Genomic DNA, 17,066 nt, shown 5'->3' on the forward strand with positions numbered 1-17,066 from the left:
CCTATACATCTTAATGAATTCCCCACTGTTTCTGAGACGATATAATGAATCGTCACAGGCTACAGCAACTGGCTTATGTGTTTATACCTCTATGCATATATGTTCATGTACATTGGTACACATGTATGCTGGGTCTGAAAACACCAACCTGCACGTATTCACCTCATGTCTCACACAATACCCCTGCCATGCCTGTCTCTCTAATATCGTGTATGGCAGCAAGCAGCAGGGGCTGCGCGTGAGTCACAGCCACAATACACTGCACAGCCAGAGCCTCTGACAGAATATACAATAGAGCTGAGATGTCAGTGGAGGTGGCTTTGGAGTACTTTAAAAATGCTGTTCAAGTGCCAACTTTCACCTCCAAATATGACACTTTGTTCGCCCACCCGCTTTCGTTCCAAGTTAAACGTTCCTTTTACTGCAACTCGACAGCTTTAATTATGAATTTATCTGTCTTTTCTATCCCTATAACTGTTCAGTCTCTCATTTGTCTTGCTAAGATTTTTGATATGCTCCTAGATAGAAGTTGTATACTGTCACCACAGTACAAGTGGCCTGGTCAGACTCTCATTTGCAGGCTGGGCATCAGACCAAAACCTGCAGTAAGCTGTTTGCCTCGAAAGCACAAATCTCGTGTGTTCCCTCTGCAGAGAAAGAATGCAGAGATAGGGACACAATGTGCCTAGGAGTGTCATTATATCAGGACCACTATGTTTTCCTTTGCTCTTACTGTCTGAGAAACTTAAATACGTATAAAATTCTGATCTGAGGAAAACATGGATCTCACTGGTGGTTTTACTGAAGATTCAGCTCCTTCTATCATATTTTGCCCATGACAGGAGACCTTATTTTAAACAGCAGCAATACATGTAACACTGTCACCATCAATACCGTGCAGGACTGCAAGGCTTTGATGCTAGTGATGTGTGGGAAAGCAATCCACCTAGCTCCACAATAATGTTATATGGAGTTCCCCAACACTGCCTCTTAAACACCTAATCCATGGTCAATCCAAAATGTCACATCTGGCTGCACTCAGAATGACCAGAAGTCTAAACAGATCGATCCTCTCATTATCCTTTGTGCCTTCTAGAAAAGACTCTATCCTGTTCCAGTGTCAGTGCTATCCTGGTCTATAAAGGTCAACTCAGAGGGAAGCGCACATCCCTCATAACCCAGTCTTTTGGGGGGATATTTCATAACTTCATTAATTACTTCTGAAGCAATCAGAGTTGTATTTCTATCCCAGCACATGAAGGGACCCAATGACTTCTATATTTCCCGTTAGATTTTAAGGGAAAAGGACTGCACTACAGAAATACAGATGCTCCTAATCAATACGAAAACGTCTAATACCAGACAGTAGCAATGTGCCTCACAGAAAGGGCAATGCAGAGCCCATTTGTTCTGCTGGATATATACAAGTTCATTATTGGTACTCCGGTCAGATCTGTACGTGCACATAATTTGAATAACCTCAGATATGATAGCATGCAGTCCTTCCGTGATTCCTTTTTCTGCCATTTGCTCTTTTTCTCTCATTCCTTCCTGCTGCTGTTTAAATTGCTATTATTAGCTATTAAATGATAAATGAATTACCTCTGAAATAAGCATGAATAATTGTTCCCAGCCTGAGATAGGCTGGGGCTGGTATTTGATAACAATCAACAAAAGCTGTGCAGCTCCCAAGGTTATTTCATAATAATAATAAAAATCAATAGGAGGAAAATAGGGACAGCTCCAGAAAGTGTTAATGAAAAGTTGCTGAATTACAGTGGCTCACCTGTGCACAGCTACATAAAAGCCTTCTGAATACCAAATACATTAATTATAGACTGCATTGCTTGGCTGAACCTCCAAAGAATTCATTGGGCTTGTATTCTCCCACTAACAAAGGAGAGATGCTGAAGAGTGCTGGATGAGAAGGATGAAGGGAGGAAGGGATGGAAGAAAGTTCATGTTCTTATTTAGAAGACACGATTATCAATACATATACTGACAGTAAAGTCTGAACCCTGTAATAGATCTAAATCCAAAATTGGAGGTGTTTCCGCTCAGTAGCAGGCACGTCGAGGTTTTAGGTCAGACCCTGGACAGCAAGAAGATATTCCTCTTTTGCAGCATCTGTATGAAAGATCACTGTAAAGTATATATTTAGAGTATTTAAGCAATACCTCTTGGTAGTCATAAACTGATTCTGACTCCTTACAGTAATGTGAGTCCACTCCAGAACCTATCTTCAGCTGCTCTCATAGCTGACACACTCCATTACTGTTAGAAGTTAGATGGTGCCCTTGAGGACTTACATTAAATACATTAGCAGCTCCTTTTGCCCCATGTTCTATGCCGCTAACGTGACACAATGTGGCAAACGTGACACTTGGCTTATTAGGTAAATCCATCACCATCACCATGCCCTTTTTGCTCGGCATCCAACTACAGAAATGCCACATTCATAGATGTTCACAAAGCAGTAGAAACTTCAAATTCCTTTACCAGCAGTACAACCTGTGACTAAGCTAAAAAATTGAATCAATAAACAACTTCTTCTTCTGAAAGCTGCCAAAAGATATTTAATGTCTATAGATGATCAAGGTTAAAAATGTTCCAAATCTTTACTTAAAGAAAAACGAACATTCAATCAATCAAACAGAAATCTGAATCAAAACTGCTAGATAATTCCTGCTGACATTTTCCAGGGAATTAGATTCACAAAATGATGAAAGAGTGCTTTCATCTTCATGAATGTGTCAGAGGACTCCCCAGAGTCCAACCATCCAGCCTGCCCCAGTGGACCAGATGCCGAGCCTGCTGGAGCTGCAAGGAGATGGGGCATTTGGGAGGGTGAAGCACTGCCTTGCACTCAAACACTTCAGCTGAAATTTGTTCCGGTTCATATAATTAAAAAAACAAAAACAAAACAAAAAAACTGTAACAATGAATGAAACCCACATTCACCTGTAAGCACAAGAAGACACAAACCAGGAAGCAAGGGAGCCGTTTGCCATCACTGCACAGAATTATCATGCCGTATTTCTGCTGTTCAAAGATGTGTTAAAGATGCCTGAATTGAAATCAACGTGCCTCGTTCCTTCTTTGTTCTTCTGCTGTTTGAACTTCCCACTTTTGGGTCTGCTTTGCTCTATTTTGATCCGAATGACATTTTGGCCAAATAGCTTAAAAGATGAGTGGAGTTGCTTGAACAGCCATAATCAGGGGAGGATGCATTACTGAGAAGAGATGGGAAATCCAACAGTTCAATACTATCCAGTATTGTGATGGTGCATCAATGCAGTATAGGAGAAGAGCAAGCACAGTTCCAAACAATCTACAAATCCTTCTTGTCAATTATTGGATTTGCCATCCACTCACCGACCATTTTAACTGCTCATCGTATGGAAGATGAAAAAGATTACATCTGAACAAAGGGCCACGGTAGTGATTAAGCATTCTGCCTTTGATTAATATCACAGTTAGGTGTATTTACCACCTGGGGCGGAGAGAAATTTGGCTCTGCTGAAGAAACATAAGAAATGATAAAGAAACACAAGAGTTGAATAATATCTGACTCAGCAGAAAACACTTAATGACTTTGCAAAGGTCTGCCTCAGTATGTAAGAAACATCTCCCAAACAAAGGGCTACAATTGCTGCAGTAATAAAAGCACTCCCAGGCACAAATGCAAAAAGAGAATGAAGGAACATGCCATCCATTCAAAACGTGAGGAAAAAGGGGAAAACACCTTTAACAAGGGAATGCTCTTGCTTTCTCAAACCTGCTCTAAGTGAGCAGTCACTTCTCGTCCTCTTTATGGTCATGAAAAATGTGAAGTTACCTGGGCAACACTGACTTAAAACCCAATTGTTTCATAGCAAATGAGGCATGAAACTTATTATCAAAAAACATGATGTCTGAAGTACATGCTGTCATTTCATTTTCCCAGAAGAGAGCTTCTGAATGCCTGAACTGACTGCAAGGCATGGTGGGAGGCTGGAAATGCAAAAATTAGTGGTTCTTCTTGAGCAAAAGCACACTTGTGAGGCCAGCATCTACAATACTGTATATTTAGGAGTTAAGAGAGTAAAATGCCTCTATGATCAACTGACACATTACCTTGTTTATAGAAGAGGGCTGCAAAATGCAGGAAACTCTCCACATATCTGAGCTTTGACCTTGGCAGAATGGTCCTTAAAACCGGCCTCATCGCATGCTGCTGGAGAAATAGTTATCTGTGCAAAAAAACACCTATAAAAAGTTTGTGACAATAAAAACCCACAAACTACAAAGTTCTTTAGTAGGTCTTGTGTAACATGAGGGTGATGATGCCTGAACAAGTGTGAGAGTTAAGGAGAAATGTCCCAGGGGCATTGGATGCTAATTAAAAGCTGGCTAATACCTTAAACGATTTAACCACTAGGCGGGCAGTTATGAGAATTTTATTAGGATGATCAAGAGTTTGCTCCATCCCCAGACGTATCTATGCTTCTGGAGTTTGCAGGATGTCTTCTGGATGCTACTCTTTTGGAAACATTTAAATAACCACTTGTTTTTGTCTTCAATTAATAATCATTGGAAGCAATACATGAAGTACCAACAACCTTTGGAGCATTGGTTCCAGGACTCTGCTAGCACAGCATTTACACAGAGTCAAAACAAAAGTCCCTTTACTGGACTTTCCCCAGTTTTGGAAAGATACAGCATTGAGTAGGAAGCAAGAAGGAGCTTTCTGTGGAGAGAGAGTATCTGAGTAAGGAACATGCAGTTTACTGTAGAGATTTCAGAGTTACACTATTTCCAAACAGTCAAGCACTTTCAGGTAATCCAGAAATCCTATGATCTCACTGCATCTCATGGCAATAATCTCAGTAGTTACCTGTTGGTCTTTAAGGCAGCCTTAAGAAGGGCAAATATCTATCCTGGTAACTAAGTGGAGCTTGGAAAAGTCCTGAACGTGCTTAGTTTCTATCCATCCCACGAACTTTAGTGACACACAGGGAGAAAGCAGCTCTTCCTGCCCCTGTCCCTGCAGCCATCACACATTAAGGCTCTGATGTATTTCATGTACGTATCGTATCTTATGCTTCACCTTTTGGCATGTTCATGAGACAGCTGCCACATAGACCTTAGAGACAAAGAGCTTTTATATGAACTTCATGATGCCTAAAGATTTCCCGGCTCTGGGGGAATTTCTCTACTGTTCTATTAGTGAGCCCCAGAGATGAAAATTCAACTCCCCTTTTACTTATTTTCAAATGCAGCTACTTTGTTACTCTGCCTCTCCTGGGTACTTATTCCACAGTTAATGCTTGTGAATGACTTCATTTACTGTTCATGCTAGACTGAGGTCAAGAAGAAATTCTTGCCTATGTTCCAAAATGTATTTAGTTAGGACCACTAAAGGTTTAGTACACCTTTCTTTGGCTCACTGGAGACTGTACACTGCACACTATGAGATCAGGTGGGAGAAATCCCCCATTCACACAGGATGCCTCCATTACACCAGTCACTTCCCCAGCAGCTATTACCTTGCTTCAATTAACTGCTCACTGAGTCTGACAGAGCAAATAGTTTATTCTAGAATAGTAGCCACGGTCCAGCCTGCTCCTTCATCCTCCTCACAGCAGAGTGGAAAGGTAAGGCTGAAAATGCCCTTAGCAGAGAGAGGAAAATTAAAAGACACATCCACTTATAAAAGTTGACAGGTGAAAATGTTCGCTGTTGGAGGGAGATGCTGAGATGCCAAGTCAATGCCACGCACACCAGACACCATGATAAAAAAGACGCAAATGCAGGACATGAACTGTAGGGGTTTCATAACAGAAAAGACCTCTGACTTGTGATCTATGTACCTTTGCCATGAGACATTTCATCTGGAAGTCAGATCTGTCCAGTACTGGATTAACTTCTCTTTCCATGGCTTGACCTGTCACCCAGAGTACTATAGAGATGGGCAGTCAGAAATGCACACTTAGAAAATTAGACAGACGTATTTAACATAAGCACCATGCAATGAATCTCACTGATCACAGCTGTAATGGTCAGTGCAATTTCAGCCTGTTTTCTGCAAAACAAAATCCTACCAATGAAATAACAATTGCATTTTCATCAAGGTCGAGCAATAGTCATCATTTTCTTCTGACACTGTTAATCCTGCTCTGATAGGAAACATCCGTATGTGTATCCTTCTCTAGACGTGTCAGCAAGACAGTTTTCTGCAATACACTTCAACAGAAACAAACATTAGCTGCAGTTGGAGCCACTGGTTCCCACTTAAACACCCACTATTCATTACACAGTACAGAATTCTGGCAAAGAGATTACCTGCAAGGTGTTTAAACCACCTCTGCTCACAGTGTAAAGCACACAAGAAAGACATCCCACAGCATAACCATTTAGAGCACTCCTGTGTTGCACCTGCAGGCCCCAAGTTTAACTCTGCTTTGGCAAAGGTACAGAAATAATTTGGGTATTTCCATCCTCACAAGAAGAAAGCATAGAAAGTACTCAAGGATGCTGTGCATCTTTGTGGTAACTACAGAAGACAACAGCGCTGGTTCTAAGCTATAAACACTTCCTGCTCCTTAAACCCTCTAGACTTGGAAAAAGTAGACTATAATTTCCTTTGATGTACTGACACACCACCAGTAAGCAGAAAGATGCTGGTGACCTCCTTGTGCTACGTAAAAGGAGAAAGACTGGACTTCATCTTTACAGAGTAAGATTAGACTGAGCGGTACCCCAAACTGCAACCTCCAGAGAAATGTTCTGATGGATAATCATTTTTTTTATTTCAAAGTCTACGAGTTATTTTTATTTCAAAGTCTGAGCTGGGGGGAGAAGCCTGGATACAGCTACTCTCCTGCCCACAGCAGTGTGCTCTCTGTATTCTGCATTCTTCCTTTGGTTCCTGTAGGCCTCCTATTCCCACTAAAATCAAATTATGCAATTCTCTTGGTGAGACTCAAAGAAACGCAGAAGCAAAATATTAATTTTCTGAATCAGAATCAATATACTGCACAATCATTTTCAATGAATTATTTATCATAAAATAGAATATGCTTACAAACCCCTTGGTCCCCTTCTCCTGATCTCCCACAAAAAAGCTCCTACAATATGGCAAATCTCTACACAGGAGCAAACAATGCAATGTTTACTTATACTACAAATGCCAACTAATTGCACCTAACCCATCGGAACTCCACAAATCTGCAATTCTACCCAGTGAAGTGAAAACGAACAAGTGACCATCACACTGCTTTCAGCAGTGGCATTCCATCCCCAGATGACATGGAGTTATTAACGCTGGGGAACCCTGAAGGGACAGAGTGCTTTGCTTTCAACCACTACAAACATGTTTGGAATGCTATGGGAGCTTTACAAGACAAGAGATTTTTCTTTAATTGTTAACTTCTTTAAAAGTATTTGTCATTAGAGAGTGTCTTACTGCTATATTGGTAAAGGTCCATTACCTACACAACATCAGGAAAAATGAAATGAATGCTCACTAACATGAAATCAACCAAAGAAAAAGGCAGTGGGAAACCACACGAATGAGAGAAAGTGCTCACGGAGTTAGTATGACCAGATGGCTTATTTTCAGTGTTTGGGGCAAGTCAAAGTTCAATATTTTCCTTCCCAGAAGTTATTTTCATGCAAAAGCTCTTCTAGCTCTAATTCAGAACTGAAATTTTGATTTATATCACAAACCCATCCACCTGGCCAGGCTTCAGTAGTTCTCTCTAATGACACACCAGCAATTTGTCGGATGGCTGTCCACAATACTGAAACCATTTAGGATACATGCTAATTGCTTCATTTATGTGTTCCTATGTACAAGCGAGCACAGCTATACTAAAGGAATGTCTCTATATTTTAGTTCAATTTTTTTCATCGTTCCCCATAAACATTAAAAACCAAGCTTGTAAGAATGGTTTCAGGCATGAGGAACAGGTGGTGCTAATGTCAGTTAACTATTCCTGCAGGGGGAAGACTGGAAGCTTGCTGTAAATTATGGGGGCATTTCTGCAACAGAAAAATTGGCTTTTCATTGATGAAGCTGGAAGCACTCTTTGATAACAAACCCACTGGGAGCTTCAAATCATATCATATCACTAAGTTTTTCTTTCTCCATTTGTCTTGAAAAAACATTATTGCAAGTGTAAGTGCTTGCATGTAGCACTTAGAAGAGGATGGTTTAGAAAGATCACATACATTTCTGCTTTATTACAGTTGAAGCATCCCATACTCTGACATTTATCCAGGCCAAATTCCCCATATATTTATACTGAGGCAATCTCAGTTGCATACATCCCACTGAACATAGGAAACTAAGAAATGAATTTTTCAATTTGATAAAAAAATCTCCTACATGATTGTTTGGATAATGACTTCATCACATGCACCAAAAGTCAAAAACCTATGCTTTATATGTCTGTAGGATTAGTGCTGTGAGGAAAAGAGAAATGACTGTGCGAATCCTTGCAGAATCAGGCATATAAGTTTCTAAACCATACCATCAAAGCCCTTTACTAATCTTCAATATTAGTTCCCAGTGCTATAGCACTTAGAGAACGTCTTCCTTGGAGGTGATTGTCCCCACAGAGGGATATGAGGTGGACAGAATATCACCTGAAACTTCAGTTTCCTGCTGATGAATTACTCTGGGACAGTGCCATCCATATGCTCAATAAATATTTTGAGAGGAAAAGGAAAATCACAAGAAAACTGTCACTGACCTTTGTGCCCGGTCTGTTATCGTTATCTCCTCCTCCAGATCTAGGAGCAGCGCTGCCTGAGCCATCACCTTCTTGCTGCAGGGAAAGGATTTGAGGTGCAGAATGAGCAGAGCAAGGCAAAACTTGCTTCCCATCTCCTCCAGCTCTTGAGTTCCCAGCTGCAGGCCCTGGTGGAAAAAAAGTAGGAAATTTCATTGCTGAGTGTACAAACTGAAGGTGTCGGGAGATTGTTTTTCAGAAGGACAGCTCTTCGTTTTCTTCCTCCCAACTGAATGAGGTGTTTGTTTGCTTTCTATATATGCAGAAATTTCAGTCATTCGTGAATTCAATGACAGCATTTGTTCTGCAGGATCTATTCTAAAATAGCTTCTATTAACTGGGGGGCTTTCTATTAACTGGGGAAACAGAGGCAAGTAGTGTAACCGCTTTGATTATGTTTACTGAAGTTGTCATTGTAAAAATTAGACTCATACCCCAGGAGGATCTGACTAAATAGAAATCATTAGGTCTCATTTTTTCATTCTCTCTGTAGAAGTGTCATCTCCCTAAGCAATGGGAAACAAATAGGTTTTATGACTGTAAATACTGGGCAGTGGCAGAGATTAAAGAAAAAACAGTGAGGAGGGAAGGAGGGAAGATCTTTAACAAGTTATGAATTGTTTTTTAAGAAAATCAATTACAAAGTAATTGCAAAATAACAAACAACTCTGAGGAATTTCTCAGTCTATTAAAAGCTTATGTCTCTAGTAGAGACGTGCAGGCAAAGAAATGCACAAACAGGATTAGGATTACCAACATCACCTTTCTAAGATGACTCCTTCAAGCTATGGATCCTCACCTGGAAGAGCCCAGACTTTGAATAGTCTGTGCATGCTTTTACACTAAATAAAAAAATAAAGATCCAACAAAAAAGTAACACATCAAGGGCCTACATAGGAGTAATCCAGCGTAATTACTGGTAGCTTCTCACAAGCAGTGAGATGGCAAGAGACCAAAAAACCCCAAAACCATAAAAGAATCACTGAAAAAAAAATAACCCAAAGAAACTGCAAAATCCCTCATCTTCGGCATTTAGTGATCACATCATGTGTTACTCCTTAATGCTTTCACACCAGGGGTCAAATCCATTGCTGCCTTCGTCGGTATCAGCCCTGTGTGCTTTTGAAGCACAAACCACCTCTGCAGCCAACCTTCTGACAAGAACTCCAATCCCATTTCCAAGACTGTTTCCTTAGCAACTGCCACAAGTCCATGTTCAACAGCCCTGGCAGCAGCCACAAGCACGGTGTGTGCTCCATGCCAGCATGGCCTGCACTTGACCCTCCACTCAGTGTTTATTAGTGGATATCTTACAGGTAACAGAGCCAATATATATATTCCAGTAACCCATAACAGGGGGCTGAGCTCTGATCTCATATTTCTTAGTAGTTTGTTTTGCTTTTTAAATTTTTGTATGTTTCCTGTGTAACGTTGCATTTGTAACTTCCCTAGGATCTTCTGCAGAGCTGAGAGAAAATGGGAGCCAACAGCATGCAGATGGATTGAAGAAAGAGGTTTCTCAGGTGACCATCTACGGTTCCCCTGTAATGCTTTTTTTTTGGTTCATGTTTGTTAGATGCCACAAAGTACCTCACAGGGTGAAAGCCTCCGCTTCAACTCCAGCAGGTCCAGAATGTACAAAGAAAATCTAGCATTACAGAAGCCCTATCTGATAACAAATACATTTTTCTGTAGTAATACATTGAAATTCTACTTCTTTTCTGAAACTCTATGAGTAAATATGAAAAGGTAATTATAATGATGAACAGGAACAAATAACGCATTATTTTGAGCTCAAACAATACGGAGTGGTTGGACAGCTAGATAAGCAGAGGACATGCCTAAAAGAGCACACAAACAATATGAGAAAACAGAGCCTCACTACCAGGCAGGGCTGAAGGACTCTGGAGAACTGACTTCTGCTCTCAGAAAGTCTCTTAAATATCTTTAAAGCAGTCAGCAAATCTCTAACATCATTTCTTCTCCCATCCTAATCACCTATACTGCAAGCTCTGCTAAGTAAGAGCCAGGTACAATGAACTATAGTAATTATTAATAATGGTAAGAAAACAGATGAAGAGGCTTCGAGGAACCAATGGTCATTAATACAAAACAGCGAGGGCCTAGCAGCTCTACATAGATTTCTAACTTTCATTATTTTACTTCAGAAGATATTTTAGTGTGCCAGAGTTACAGTCGGCAGGTAGAAGTGGTGACATTTCTGAGCAAAAAAATGTCACTTCCACAGACGAAGAGTTACTCTCTCAGGGCTAAAAAATACAAAGAACATCTTGGGGCTTTCCCTGGGGTGTATCTCAGGGTCCTGCTTCCAAGACCTAGGCAGCACACTAAATACCCATCAATCCAGGAGATGCGAATAGTGACAGTGCTAAAACTCAGCCTGTGGGCTTACAATTCCCTGGGGTTTTATTCAGGATATGAAGAGGCCTTAAGAAACTATGAACAGAGAAATAATAATAATAAAACTATAATACACCTGAGAAGCCTCAGACAGTAACTGCTCGTGCTCTGAAGTTAGCTGCTGTGTGATGGACCCATATTGCTTTCAGAGCAGACAGCTTGGGAATAACAGCTGAAAACCTCAGCTAGAACATTACAAGTTAACATATTTAATTCACTTCAAACACAGGCAAACTTATTTTCTAACTCAGAAAATGCTCTCCCTTTTCTTCCTCAGCTCTCAACAGAGGTTGGGGCTGAAGCTGCATAGGTGACTACCATTAAAGTGAAGATGTCGACAGAACTGACGTATCAAACTAATGGTATTGATGGCATCTGCCAGCAGCGCCACGAGCTGGTGCTCTGGTTAGGATCCAGCCCCTCTTGCATTACTTGAAAGGGATTTCCCTCATAGCTCTGCAATACACATAGCTGTAAAAATGGTAAGATCACGCTCACAACTTTGAGTTGTGAAAAAACTCTACAAGAGATAAAGAGAAGTAGTGAACTTTGGTTTGGTTAAGAAGCTGGTGGGAAGGCACACCTCCATGGCAGTGAAGCTGCATTGTTTCTACTCATAGTGGCAATATATAATCCATTTGCCACTACCGTACAGGAGGAAGCTGTTCTGCCTGCCAGCAGGTTCTCTGCTATGTCCTGAATTCTCAGTGACCCTATCCTTCTCTACCACAATGCCTTATGGCTCCGTCCTCCTTTGGAGGCATTTGTAAGAGAAGTGGAGCACAGTGCAGTCTTCCAAGCCAGCAAAACCTAAGCAAAGTCTGAATCAAAGAACTGCACCAGAAAGCTGCAGACAAGATCATCAGTCTTAATTAGTTTAGGCACAGTGATATGCTAACAAAGCTATTCTACTCTGATGATCAGCTCATATCTTTGCACAGTTCTTGCTCTTCGTAACATGAAAGTACCAGTCTGGATCAGCATCGGCTTGATACAGCATGCTCTGCTGCACAATACAAATATGCCCATTGGTCCCAAGGGCCTCCTCATGCAAGTCTTTTAAAGGCATAATGTTAAAGGATAACAGGTTAATCGTTTCCTGGCTATTATAAAGAATAATGGAGCTAAACATTTTTTGCTAATGTCTTCTCATTTTTTCATACCACAGCAGACAGTATGGCAAGAGACATCATCTAGTAACTCTCTAATATTTGGATATATCTTAATACGTGATTTTGTGGGAAGAAACATTCCAGAGGAACTCAACATGGCTAATCAGATGAATTAAATGGACACAGTCTGTTAGCTCTTGGTCTAGTTAGACCAATACATTCTTCTCTTTTCTGCCAAAAACATTTTTATTATAACAGCTAGAGCAGTGAGGTGTTCACCTGCATCTCCTAATTGACACTGTGTCACAGTGATAGGAAACATGGTAGGAGGAAAAAAAATAAAGCTATTCTGTGATTTATCGTTTGGCCAAGATAATGGCAATAAAAACTCTCCTAATGAAAGCTGATGAAATCATACCGGAAAAACAGTTCATTCACATTCAGCACTGATGCACCAACTATATATTCACAACTAAATGCTTCCAATGTCTCTCAATTTGCCCAAAAACACATCACGGGCTAAAAGACAATGTAATGGGAAAACTTCATTATTCATTACTCATATGCTTTAAACAATCCCACAGCCAAAGGCAGCAACAGTTTCATAACACAGATATTGTTGAAGAAGGTGGAAGAACTCCAAAAGTTAAATGAGAAATTTCTCTCTCCAGCAGGGTAGCTAGAGCTGCAGTTAAACTGGAGTTGAAAGATATTAATAAACACAAGTAGACACCAGATTTCAGAGCCATCATTTTTCTCTTGCATTCAGAGAAAAGGGATCTTTGGCATGCAGTATGGTCACTTTTGGGCACTGCTCAATCCTTGAGGCAATATTTTTTCCCTGCAAACTTACTTCCAGTCAACACATATACACACACATGCAGAGTATTCTCTGCATCTCAATAGCTTTACACATGCACAATGGTTATGCCCTAAGGCTGAGTATAAATAAATTGACAGTCTGGTTTCCCACTAATTCCATCAGTGAGTTCTCCATCGGAATACTAATAGAAACTGTTTCGAGGCTGTACAGGATAAACCATGCAGCTGAAAGAAACATTTGGTGCCTGGTGCCTGCAGCCGAAATTTTAGCCTGAGCCAGCCCCAAAAGATAGTGTTCTTTAAACCCCTGTGAAAGAAAACATGCTGACACACACTGGGGAACCAGTTATTGAGATGAGGACAGCAGGGAACGAGCCAGCTTTTCTCATGCCCCAGAGATCAATAAGCAGTAGGTATGGCAAGCAGAACAGACAAAGTTTAGGGGATGGAAATTTGGGCCAAAAAATTTCAAAGGGATTAAGCAAGCAGAAAAGGCTGAAGAGAAAGAAAAAAACTGGGTAGCAGGAATTTCTAGAAAGATGAGAGGGGTTGGAGTTAAAGACAGAAGATAAAAGGACTGGAGAGATAAAAGGATGAGAAAGAGGGAGGGGTGGTTGAGGTCAGTGGATGCTGATACAGAGGAATGATAACAAGAGGAAAACTAATGGAACCCTCAATCCTCATCTCACTATTGGAAAGGCGTACCTCACTGTGAATGTCAGTCCCCACTATGCTTAGTACTTTGGCCACTGGGTGATGAAACAAGGCCCAGCTTGCCTTCAATCCTCTCCGAAAATCTGCTGAATTTGGCTGGGTTCTGATTCAGCTGGGACTGAGCAAGCTTTTTTGTTTCGGTACCCAAGAATGGGTTATTGAGTTGTCATTCAAATGGACTCTTTCCCTGGCTAAAGATGCTAACAAGGCAAGATTATTCAAGGGAGGAGGGAAGCAGATCAGAAAGGAGAAAGAGGCCTGAAAGGCCTCCTAATAAGAGAACTGAGGATTTAGCAAACAATAAAACTGGTGGTAGGTTCTACTTATTTAGATAGCATAGAAAACCATCCAAGGTGAGCACAAGGATGAGACTACATTCTCATCACCCTGCCTCAGAGACTGCACACCGACACACAGCGGTAGTGGTTGGGTAGGGAATGCTTCCATACTTGTTGTATGCTGGTACACCTCTTCTGCACTGCTGCATGAGACCAAAGGTAGTACAGGGTACCTACAAGTCCAGTTTTGCTAGATCACTTTTTGGGTATCACTTTTTGGAATGTATACATATACATATGGGCATAACTGTGAAAAGTGGCAGAATCGGGAATAAAAGATGGACAAAAATAGAAAGCAAAATCAAGATATTCTCCCCTATGTAAACAAGCCATATAGGTAAACATTATTCCTTGCAGAGCTCTTGTTTTCCAATAAAGTTGAGTAGTAGACATTGGCTTTCTGTCTCATCCATTACTATGTGACATGCTAGGGGAGTATTTTTAGGCTCCAGATGGACCCAGACCCAGCATTAGCAGATTATCCCTCACTGCAGAGGCTGAGCAATCTTTCACCACTTCCCGCAATGTCTTCTCAAACAACCTAAGAGGATGAACGAACAATATGTGAAGGCAGAACGGAGCACTTCAGAGAGCCTGCCCTGTTTTGTGAAGACTGGGTCAGCAGTCTCTGAAGTTCTGATCTAAGGATTGCAGACTCTTGTAAGAAGAAGTCTACGTGCATGATCCGGTTCAAATGGTTATCTGTACATCATGCATATCTCACATTACCAACTAGCCATAATGCACGTGGAGGAAGCAGGAGGAAGACATGGAAGTGAAGGTCCAGAGGGCAAAGAATGAAAGTAATGGGAATTGCCAGTATGTTTTTGTTGTTGGTGTTGTTTGCTTGTTAATTAGGGAAGAAAAAAAAAGCAGAAAATAAATAAAAAAAATAAGTGCTAATTCCTGAAAGAAAACAAATACTGCTCCAGATAATTAACTCTCCTACTTGGCAGACAAGGAATTGAAATGGGGAAACAGTTCAAGGTCACACAGTGATTCTGGGCAGTGGGAGAAAAGAAAGCTATTTGATACTGGTGACAACCAAGTGCTTTGTTCAAGAAAATTCCTTTCTTTAATGCAGGTCCCAGTACTGGCAACAGGCTAACTGGTATTACCCCATCCGACTGTGCCTTGAACATTCATCTGTAGTCTAACCACGACTTTCTCTCACGCATATACCTTCTGCTATGTGAACTCTGTGGAACCTGGAACAAGTCACAGACAGGTTATAGCCTGAGGTGCCTGAAGATTAAATGTGAGGTGGAGCTCTAAGTACATCTGAGAGTCTGTGTCAAATGAATTAGCTCATAAAAGCAGTCTGGGAAAGCAAGAAGTTGAATTTTTGCAAGTCCTAAATTGGCAGTTTAATCCCTGGATCACTTTTCCTCCCTCTCTACTTCCACTTCTCTGCTTGTATGAGTAACTTCAGCATACAGAAAAGTGAGCAGACTCCAGGCCCACCCAAGCATTTTTTCAGCTATGAGTTTAACCCATTTGGCCATATTTCACCGTGGGAGTAAAATAATTTCCTAATCCTGGCTGGTGATCACTACATGCTTGGGAACAAAAGGATTTATGATGTTTATTCTGGCTAACGTAAATACAGATGCTATTCAGAAAGTGTCTAACCTGTTTTGAACGTTCTTAATACAGCATTTGTCTCCATAATGTCATTCACTATCAGGTTCTCCTGGTTAATTATGTGTTATATAAAGAAGCAATTGTATCTTTTCATGAAATGCCCTCCATATTGTTTTATATTACACAACACCTTGTTATTTTTCTGTGTGGCTTTACAGTAGAGTCAGTATTTACAATAACAATACTGGGAAATTGCACAGCAGATTTTATTTTGAAATTCACTATGCTATAAAATGCAATGTAGGAATCTTTGAAGCCTTTCCCTCTCACTCTCATAAAAGACATGCTATTCTGCCTAACCCAGACGTGGTGAAAATATGTACTGACCAAAACGATACAGCAAGGCTAGGATGCTTTTCTTTCCCATCCAAAATAAGACCCCAGGATGGATCACGGTATCACTTTTGCACCAACATAATGATTAAGGCACTAGAGTGCATTTAGCAAGAAGCCAGCACAGCATGACCCAGATATCACAGCGTGCTCCAGCCTGATAGCTGTCTGCCCCACAGGATCTCTGGTGCTCTATTCCCATGCTAGCACATTACAGACACAAGCAGACCAGCAAAGCTGCATGTTGACCTGGCAGCGATGTTACATGGAGTGGAATTTAATGGGGTGGCGAGTCTGCTTCCTGCTACGCTGCCACCAAATATCCACATCACTGTGAAGCCTCTCCCCAGCACAGTGCTGAGTGTTACTGCTGAGCTCTCTGCACTCCTTCCCTTTCTCTCTCAATAGCTCAAGTATCACTAATACTCTCCCATATCAAAGCTCCCTTCCAGGCCACCAAACACCTTAATGCGCTTTCTCTAGCCTCACTTTCATTATTTCTTTTCTCTTACAAAGAAAATAACCCATAACACACGCAGTAGTCCAAAGGAGCTACTACCATTCACGTCTACAGGGATATTATAACATCTTCCAAGTCTACATTTTTTCACATACACAAGCATCTTACTCTCCTTTAATGCTGCTGCAGCACATAGCACAGATATCTTTATTGAGCTGTCTTTCTAATCGCTACTTATGTTTTTCTGAATAGTTAGAGCTAATTCAGAGCCCAACCATGTGTTTGAATGCTTTAAACTATTCCTTCAAACATGCTTTGCCCCGCCACCGTCTGCATTTTATCTTCCATTCCCATAACCACAGTCTTGCTGTCCTCCTTCCTACTGTATAATTCATATCAGCTGCAAACAGTAAATCTTAGTATTTTACTGTTCTCCTCATTTTTC

General features: G+C 40.9%; 1 protein-coding gene across 14 annotated transcripts in view; it reads right to left on the reverse strand.

The window, feature by feature from the left end:
• The window catches only part of AGBL1 (AGBL carboxypeptidase 1), a 489,849-nt gene that overhangs the window by 299,769 nt on the left and 173,014 nt on the right, over positions 1-17,066 (reverse strand). For all 14 annotated transcript variants that reach the window (XR_014885983.1, XR_014885981.1, XR_014885977.1 and 11 more), the window contains one exon: positions 8,739-8,905. Coding sequence is in view for 2 of the 14 variants with exons in the window: in XM_010717491.4 (XP_010715793.1) it covers positions 8,739-8,905 (167 nt within the window). In the remaining 12 variants the exon portion in view is untranslated. The remainder of the gene's footprint in view (positions 1-8,738; positions 8,906-17,066) is intronic.

The sequence above is a fragment of the Meleagris gallopavo genome, chromosome 12 (genome assembly GCF_905368555.1).
Source record: "Meleagris gallopavo chromosome 12, MGAL_WU_HG_1.1, whole genome shotgun sequence".
NCBI lineage: Eukaryota > Metazoa > Chordata > Aves > Galliformes > Phasianidae > Meleagris > Meleagris gallopavo.